At 40.5% G+C, this 9,814-nt stretch overlaps 1 protein-coding gene and 2 non-coding genes across 3 annotated transcripts; all 3 read left to right on the forward strand.

The window, feature by feature from the left end:
* Positions 1-7,108: 7,108 nt before the first annotated feature.
* Positions 7,109-9,522, forward strand: LOC107821001 (large ribosomal subunit protein P3-like). The gene is made up of 2 exons (XM_016647383.2): positions 7,109-7,412; positions 9,204-9,522. Exons 1-2 carry the CDS (start codon positions 7,215-7,217, stop codon positions 9,369-9,371), a joined length of 366 nt encoding a protein of 121 aa, XP_016502869.1. The 5' UTR covers positions 7,109-7,214; the 3' UTR covers positions 9,372-9,522.
* On the forward strand, positions 8,420-8,541 carry LOC142164539 (small nucleolar RNA SNORD14). Its single transcript, XR_012695298.1, has one exon. It is a non-coding gene; the product is annotated as a small nucleolar RNA SNORD14 (small nucleolar RNA).
* LOC142164538 (small nucleolar RNA SNORD14) lies at positions 8,789-8,911 on the forward strand. The gene has a single exon (XR_012695297.1). It is a non-coding gene; the product is annotated as a small nucleolar RNA SNORD14 (small nucleolar RNA).
* Positions 9,523-9,814: the final 292 nt, after the last annotated feature.

Below are 9,814 nucleotides of genomic sequence, written 5' to 3' on the forward strand. Positions count from 1 at the left end.
AGCTAATCCAACCTCTCACTCATAGTTTACTTGGAGTAACAACCAGCTAAGAAGGAAGGGGACATTGGTAGTTGGTAAGGTTCTGCAGCTAAGGAAACCCATCATGAAATTACGGCATTCTACACCCCAAGGAGGACATTCAGGGGTTGAGGCCACATTAAAGAGTCGGTTGGCATTGTTTTACTGAAAGGAAATCAGAAAAGATGTGAAGATCTTTGTGCAGAATTGTGATGTATGTCAAAGAAACAAATCAGATCTTGCTGCATATCTTGGATTACTACAACCACTTCTAATTCCAGATGTGGTTTGGTCTCTGAATAGCATAGACCTTATTTATGGCTCTCCTAAGTCACATGTCTATGAGGTCATATTGGTAGTGGTAGATAAATTAAGCAAGTATGGGCACTTTATACCTTTAAAGCATCCTTATTTTGCCCAAAGTGTAGCCAAGGTATTCATGGATGTCATTGTTAGATTACATGGATTACCTGATAACATTACAAGTGATCAGGATTAAGTGTTCTTAAGCTCATTTTGGCAAGAGTTATTCTCTTTACAGGGGGTACAACTCAATACTTCTTCAACTTATCATCCACAATCTGATGGCCAAACTAAGGTACTAAATAGATGTTTAGAGACCTACTTAAGATGTTTTTGCTTTGATGATGCTATTGGGTGGTACTCTTGTCTACGTATGACTGAATACTAGTATAACACCTCTCATCGCTCTGACATCCAAACCACTCCTTACGAAGCCCTTTATGGTAGACCACCCCCATTGCACCTCCCTTATTTACCAAGAGAGTCCTCTTCTGCTGAAGTAGATAACACATTACTTAACAGAGAGGTAAAGCTGCAGTTGATCAAACATCATGAAATTATGGCATTCTATACCCCAAGGAGGCCATTCGGGGGTTGAGGCCACATTAAAGAGTCGATTGGCATTGTTTTACTGAAAGAAAATCAGAAAAGATGTGAAGATCTTTATGCAAAATTGTGATGTATGTCAAAGAAACAAATCAGATCTTGCTGCATATCCTGGATTGCTACAACCACTTCTAATTCCAGATGTGGTTTGGTCTCTGAATAGCATAGACTTTATTTATGGCCCTCCTAAGTCGCATGTCTATGAGGTCATATTGGTAGTGGTGGATAAATTAAGCAAGTATGGGCACTTTATATCTTTAAAGAATCCTTATTCTACCCAAAGTGTAGCCAAGGTATTCATGGATGTCATTATTAGATTACATGGATTACCTGATAACATTACAAGTGATCAGGATTAAGTGTTCTTAAGTTCATTTTGGCAAGAGTTATTATCTTTATAGGGGGTACAACTCAATACTTCTTCAACTTATCATCCACAATCTGATGGCCAGACTAAGGTACTAAACAGATATTTAGAGACTTACTTGAGATGTTTTTGTTCTGTTGATGCTATTGGGTGGTACTCTTGTCTACGTATGACTGAATACTAGTATAACACCTCTCATCGCTCTAACATCTAAACCACTCCTTACGAAGCTCTTTATGGTAGACCACCCCCATTGCACCTCCCTTATTTACCGAGAGAGTCCTCTTCTGCTGAAGTAGATAACACATTACTTAACAGAGAGGTGAAGCTGCAATTGATCAGAGAGCTCAACTCAGAATGAAGCAACAAGCTGACTCCCACAAGAGTGATAGGAACTTTGAGGTTGGAGATTGGGTTTATTTCAAGGCTCAACCCGACAAACAAATCACTGTTTCATCACAGCCTCACCACAAACTTATTGCAAAATATTATGGACCATTCCAAATCATTAAGAAGGTGGGACCAGTGGCTTATACTCTCATATTCCCAACTTCTGTCAAGATACATCATACAACGCGTGTATCCTTACTGAAAAAATGCTATGAAGTGCCAGACCACATATCCTACCCTCAAGTCATTGATATTGCAAACCCACACTGGCCCAATCCAGAGTTGATATTGCAAAGGAGGGTGGTTAAAAGAGAAAAATAAGGTTGTGGCACAAGTCTTGGTTAAATGGGAAGGTTTGTCTGTTGACAACACCACGTGGGAGTTCTATACTACTCTGCTAACTAGGTTCCCAAATTTTGATCATTCTGGTCAAGGATATTTTGTACGAGGGAGTATTGATACATGAAATTCAAATGAGAGATTCCACGTCATCCAAATTCCATGTCGGCTTAGAGTTAGTTAGAAACTGTTACAAGTTGTTAGAATTAGTTAGGAATATGTTGGTTAGTAACATTGAAAGAGTACAGGTTGTAAAATCAGTTAGCATTTCATTCCCTTCATATAAATAATTGTATTACAGAGAGTACATTTCATAATTATAAGATTCAACTTTTCTACTCTACTATTCTTCTTCATTCCTTCCTCTTTGAAATTTCTCTTCTTAAACCTAGTTGTTCTCTCGAGCTTCATTGTTAAGCTCTTGATCAGCTGCTGAATCCTCGAGTTCTTTGGAATTCTTGCAATTCAGTTAACAGATTCATATAAAGTTTTATGAAATATTACAAATCAATAGATTTTTTTCTTTTCAAAAGTATGAATACTCAGAAAAAATATTTGGCGTTGAATTAGATTAGAAATAATAAGTTGGTTCTAGCTTCAAAAAAGATTCATCTCCAAATTTTTCCTTCCTTCCAATATATAGGATTTTAGCTTCCCTCAATGTTTTCACTCCTTAAGTTGGAAAACTTATGCTAGTTAATTACTTTCTAATAGTCAATACATGTTTTTATATAACAATATTTTTCTCGAGTAAACTTGTATATAGCTTGACTAATCAAGAAATATCTATTACCATAAACACATGTATAGGGTAATCCTACTCAAAAATAACTAGGTAGACAAAAAATATTCACTTAGCCGTTTGGATATAAGAATTGTGAAATTCCGAGAAAAATAAAAAATTTTCCAAACAGAAATGGTATTTGAAAATTAGAGTTGTATTTGAACATAAATATAATTTGGAGCTGTTTTTAATTTTTTGTGAGTGATTTCAAGTGAAATTTTTAAAAAAAATCTTTTTGAAGTCTTTCAATTTTAAAAAAAAAATCGAAATTCAACTTCAAGTAAATTTTAAAAAATTTATGGCCCAACACTAATTCGTAATTTTTTTATGGCCAAATGGGCCTTAATGTCATGAAATTCAAACATTAGTTATCAAGCTAATCTGTCACGGGCCGACTTCCTTACGCTCGCCAGCGGCACCTGCAGTTCCCCTCATTGTAGGCCAACCTCTCTCCTTTCCCAGGTTTTCAAGCACAATCTTGTTCCAGTTGGTGGAACTCGCCCATGAGGCTCGCCCCAACTTGTGCCGCCCGTAGGATGTCTAGGCACTTGGCCCTATACATGTCGTGACGCTTCTCATCTTAGGATCATAATCCATGCGCGCCCTGGGGGTTGGCTTAGGACATGTCTTGTCCTTCTCCCAAGACTAAGCATAGCTCTCGCGTACACAACCCAATCCTTAAACTTGACACTCGCCTAGTGCATTCGCAACCGGCATGTGCTTCGCCCAAGTAAGGCAACCTTTAGTCATTGGCCATTGTCATGCGCGTCTTTCGTGCCATGCCCATACATAGCCCTCACGACACACTTCCATCCCGAATAGTGTAGTACCGCCCCACAACTGCACGTTTAGGCCAACAGACACTTGCTCGCATGGTTGAACCCAAGTCATGCTCACAAGTCGACACACGATGCCCCTAAGATAGGTTCATCAAGTATCCAATCGGCACGGAGGTCTTTGTCTAATATTTTGGTAGCTCACGGGGCAGGCCGTCCCACACATCGAGCCTCCAGCACCCTTTTGGTGCCCAACGCTAGCCCGAAAGCATCGCGTCGTCCATAGAGTTCCCTAACTCGTATGGATACCTAGGACACTCCTTTGAGTCATCCAAGCAGGCCCTTGAGGTTCCGCCTCAAGGTAGCTCACTTAATACGGCTCAGTGGCAGCACATATGGGGGAGGCAGGTCGGAGCTTTCATCACCTATACCCCCTTATATATGCTTAAAATTAAAAAGCCCAAGTTACCTGAGTAGACAGATCTAAGTCAGATAATCAGAAGAGCCTTTTCTCACCAGTTTTTGGCCGAAGTCACACCCCCAAAGTGCGGGTTGTGACATCCCCCCACACTCGTTATGTCATTGTCCCCGATGACACATCATGGCCTATGACATCCGGAGTCTGCCCCCTAAGGTATGTATTTCGCCGCTCCCTTGGTCCTGTGGTTTGGACTTCCTCAAAGTCCTTTCTCAAAAGGAGTCGTGCCCCATGCACTTCTCCCCAAAGTATCTTCCAAGCGCGCCTCTGCACTTCACCTCATTTTGGTGTTCACTTGGAAAGCGCCTCCGCACTTACACCATCTGGTGTCTAACTTTGTAGTTGACCTACACTAGTCAATTACACCATGATCCTCACGACCTTCATGTCCATCTGAAGCTTTACCTTCAATGGTAAGCACATTAGCGTGCTCTTTGGCGTGGCTGTAGTAGCTCAATCGCTCACATAACCTTAAAATGCCCTCCGACATGGCTCCTATAGACTTTCGCTCACATAACTTTTCCCTTGCCTTCATTACCTTGAAGATGTGTTTGCTTCCGGACTCACAACTTCGCCCTTATGCCTCTTGCATAGGCGGGATCCTCCCACACTCAATGTGGAGGATACTTCTTAGCATTGTCGTCCCACTTGGCATTCAGCCAGCTCTTGGGATGACTCTTGGTGAGTACTACATTCTCGAAGTCATAGCATCGCCGCATTCCCGAACAAAGCTCTTTGTTTTCCAACTGCCACTTCCTCAGCAAGTACCCAATGTTCCCAATAGTAGGTTACTACTCTCCCTATAGTCAGGTACTCTCTTGGTCCTGCTAGCACGACTTCTCGGTCCGGATGTACCACGCATTTGGACTCTTACCGGTCTCCGATCATTCGGCGTACCCCTTTCTAGAATGATGACACCTTCTAACATGGAAATCCACCCAATTCTGTAGCTTCGTTATTCCCTCGAATTCATCTCCTCACCTTGGCAATGCCCTTAGGCAGTTCAAAAGTCTATCCCGTAGGAAAGACACTCAAATGATGCGTCGCATGCATCCTTGGCAAGATCTCCGCTATGATCATGCTGAATGTTTATAGTCCATGACTCCCACTCTTTGCAACATAGTTGCACGACCTGGCAAACATGGCCTTCTCTTGACCATCCAACTCATCGGTATATCACCTCATTCAATAGGAACCTAGACTTTCGAAATAAAATGGAATCACCCATTTCTTTTTTCGACCAGCAGTATCGGGTTCTCGATCTCTGGTGGCATATGAATATCAATTTATTCTTTGACATGATCTCTGCACTGACATCCAAAATGCACTCGCCATCTCTACCATTTGCCTTGACATTGTGCCATGGCATAGTATGGCCTTAATCAGCTCTGATACCACGTGTCAAGGGCCGACTTCCTTACGCTCGCCAGCGGCACCGAATTGCCCGTGCGGCACCTGCAGTTTCCCTCACTGTAGGCCAGCCTATCTTCTTTCCCAGGTTTTCAAGCACGATCTTGTGCCTATTGGTGGAACTCCCCCATAAGGCTCGCCCAAACTTGTGCCGCCTGTAGGATGTCTAGGTACTTGGCCCTAGACATGTCATGGCGCTTCTCGTCTTAGGATCATAATCCATGCACGCCCTGGGGGTTGGCTTAGGACATGTCTTGTTCTTCGCCCAAGACTGAGTATCGCTCTCGCGTGCACAACCCAATTCTCAAGCTTGACACTCGCCTAGTGTATCCGCAACCGACTTGTGCTTCACCAGAGTAAGGCAACCTTTAGTCCTAGGCCATTGTCATGCGCGTCTTTCGTGCCATGCCCATACATAGTCCTCGCGACACACTTCCATCCCGAATAGTGCAGTGCCGCCCCACAACTGCACGTTTAGGCCAACAGACCCTTGCTCGCATAGTTGAACCCAAGCCATGATCACAAGTCAACATATGATGCCCCTAAGATATGTTCATCAAGTATCCAATCGGCACAGAGGTCTTTGTCCAACATTTCGGCAGCCCGCAGGGCAGGCCGTCCCATACATCGAGCCTCCATAACCCTTTTGGTGCCCAACGCTAGCCCGAAGGCGTCACGCCGTCCATAGAGTTCCCTAACTCGTATGGATACCTAGGACACTCCTTTGAGTCATCCAGGCAGGCTCTTGAGGTTCCCCTCAAGGTAGCTCATTCAATACAGCTTGATGGCAGCACGTATGGGGGAGTCAGGTCGGAGCTTTCATCACCTATACCCCCTTATATATGCTTAAAATTAAAAAGCCCAAATTAGCTGAGTAGACAGATCTACGTCAGACAATCAGAAGAGCCTTTTCTCACTAGTTTTTGGCCGAAGTCACAACCACAAAGTGCGGGTTGTGACACAGTCGCTCTAGCTCTTTGACGGCTAGGCTATCGTCTTAGAAGCTCACATATATTATTATTCTACGTTGAATATGGGTAAAAAGTTATGTCATTTATAATTATCGTCTAATAACTATCAAACAAATACATAAAGAACAAGAGTTCTCTAGTGAAATTCCACCGATATCAAACACTCTCAATCACTTAATTGCACTCTTTAATGACGATTCTCTTTTTCGCCCTTAATTTGTATAGTTGGATTTCTAATATTGTAAGAATTTAAGTTTATATATTGATAGTGTAAAAGTTATTTAGATAATTAAGTATAACTTATTAGGTAAAAAAAAAGAATAATCTGATGTACAAAGTATCTCGTATTCAGGTTCGAGGAAAAGCCGCATCTCAGAGGTTGTGATGCAGATAACTTACTCTAATACAAATATTAATGACTGCTTCCACAACTCGAACTCATGACCAATAGATCACACGAAAATAACTTTACTATTAGTCCACTACTCGCCTTCGTTAGGTAAATATTTATAGTTTGGAGCGACAAATTAGTAATTCATATTAAAAATATACACACACACCCTTGAAGTAACATTCAAAGAAAATTGTTGAGGACAAAATCGTAAATATATATATATGCCCAAGAAGAGGGTATATTAGTCTTTTTAAATGGTACGCTAACAGCCCTAGGGTTTCTCCTCCTCAGCTTCCTACAAAAAGCCCATTTACACACGACTTCTAACGCCTCTGTATCATTGAGAGAGAAAGCTAGAGAGAAACAAAGAGAGAAAAAATGGGAGTTTTCACATTCGTTTGCAAAGGTTCAGGAGATGAATGGAGTGCTAAGCAACTGAAGGGTGATCTAGAAGCGTCTGCTTCTTGCACCTATGATCTTCAGCGCAAGCTTGTTCAAGCTGCTCTTTCCACTGACTCTTCTGGTGGCGTTCAGTCCTCTTTCTCCTACGTTACCCCTTCCTCCGCTGTCTTTCAGGTATTTTCCTTTCCATTAAAAGAATCTTGAAAACTTTAATTGGGTCTCTTTTTGCTTTTTGTTTTGATGAATCGTTTTGAATCTGGGTTTTTTTTGTTTTCCTTTTTGTTCTAAAATTATCTGTGCAATTTTGACTTGAATCACGCGTATTATGGTTTATTTTAGGGTGTGAGAATATTAGGATACATGTAATTTATTGAAAATAATGTATTCTGGTCCTAGTGTTAAAAGATGTTAATTTAATATGTGTTTGTATGTACATATGTATGTATATGTGTGTGTATGTTTGCGTGTGTGTAGTGTAGTGTAGTGAGTGAACATATAAGCAATGGTTGAAAAGGTAGTCTAATAGGAAAAGCTTAATTTTTTATTATTAAATGAATTTGAATTCTTGAAAATTGTGGTTTGTGCCAAAAATAGTATTTGTTGTAGAACAGGCCCCAGGGCTTTAGTTTAGAAGCATGATGTGTGGATAATCACGGCGTTTTTGAACCCTGTGGTGGTCAAGAGCATGATATTTAAGTGGAGAAAAATAGACGGTTGGGCTGTTGTCCATATAGTTTTGAACTGTGTGCCACTGCAGATCGGAGTTAGCAAGTGGAGTTGAATTATATGAGGAATTTTGAATGGGAGTATGCTTGTTTATCTGTTTGATTTAGCTCGAGAATTCAGTAGTGTATAGATTTTGTTTTTCTGGTTCTCGTGCAGTTTTTATGGTACTAGTAGATAGTTTTACCTTTTTGATTAGTTGAAGAACAAAACTTGTATGAAAAGAAAAGAAAGCTTTTAATGGATATTTGGTTATTTTCCTGTATTAGAGATGATACTTGTTGCTATTTTTGTGCTTGTAATTGTGAAAATAGCTTGCTTTTAACCCCTTAAACAGAATGTAGTGGAATTTGATGATGTTTGAGGTATATAATTCATCGGTCAAATAAGTTTGGTGATTGATGTAATTATTGGCATAAATCAGTGCTTTATGTTTCTGCTTGAGTGCTTTTGTGGGGGCTATGTGATGATGCAATTGAAGGCTTGTTTCTCAGACATTCGCAGTGGCTGCCTATATCTTTTGCCTTCGCCGGGCTTGAGAGATAATGCTGCTTTTATCCTTCCTTGGATGTCTGAGATCCCCCCCCCCCCCAACTTCAATTCCAAATCTCTTTCTTTTCCACATTGTGTTCTATCACAAACAACCTCTTTCTTTTTATTGCTATAAATATATTGATGATCTGTTTGGTTGCTTGATGCCATTCTTGGCATAATTAGTTACTCTAGTTTGTTTATTGATGCCGTTCTTGACATAGTTAGTTACTACTTTTGGTATTTTTGTTAATTGTTTAAGTGCTTTATATTTTTGGTTGAGCGCATCAGTGGGGGATCCGTGATGATACATTTGAAGGCTTGTTTCTCAAAACATTCGCAGTGGCCGCCTAAATCTTTCGCCTACGCCAGGCTTGAGAGATAATGCTGCTTTTATCCTTCCTTGGATGTCTGAGATCCCCCCTCCCCCCTTTTCAATTTCCAAATTTCTTTCTTTTGCACGTTGTGTTCTATCACAAGCAACCTCTGTCTGTTTTTCAAGTTTTCTATTTGAATTTTGTGTTTGTAGTCTTTATTTTGAAATGGTTATGGTTCGAGTGGAGCCTATATAGAGAATTTTTGTAGCCAACACACATAGTTAAGTGATTTGATTTGAAATTTGGTGTCATAATACTGTTAAGCATTATCATTGTTGATGTCGCTAGGAGAAGCCTTTATTTATGTTATCCTCATGTCTTGCATCTTATGCAGGTGATCATTGGTGGCGGTGGGGGCGGTGGCTTCATTGGAAGCGGTGCTGCAGCAGCAGCGGCTCCTTCTGGTGGTGCAGCAGCTGCAGAAGCACCTGCAGCTGAGGAAAAGAAGGAAGAGAAAGAAGAGAGTGATGATGATGACTTGGGATTTTCACTCTTTGACTAAATTGGTTATATAGTAGTACAATTTTCAGTTGCTCTGCATCTTTTGTCAGTGTCACTATGTTGGCCCTAAATTTTTTATAAGCATTGGATTTATCAGTTGTTGCTTAGTCATCTAATCTAATGACATTGTGTTCTATGGTTCTTTTGACTCACTTTGCTCTCATTTGGTAACTCTTAGCTTGTCTCTAAGAGAAACAAAAAAAGAGTTTTAATCACACTTTTATTATTTAATCATGGTTAGTTAATATTTGGTGCAAATCATCATAAGGATCGAACACGAATGATTCCCAACCAAAATTTGATAGGTTTTACTCTAGTCTGAATTGTATAAGCTTGAAGACATGGTATGTTTGACAATCTTTTGATTTGGGTTGGTTTAGTCAATGTAACTAACCTTCTAATTTCAGAAATATCTGAAATCTCCCCTTTGCTCTAATGTTTGAT

Source organism: Nicotiana tabacum, chromosome 9 (assembly GCF_000715075.1).
Source record: "Nicotiana tabacum cultivar K326 chromosome 9, ASM71507v2, whole genome shotgun sequence".
In the NCBI taxonomy this organism is placed as follows: Eukaryota; Viridiplantae; Streptophyta; class Magnoliopsida; order Solanales; family Solanaceae; genus Nicotiana; species Nicotiana tabacum.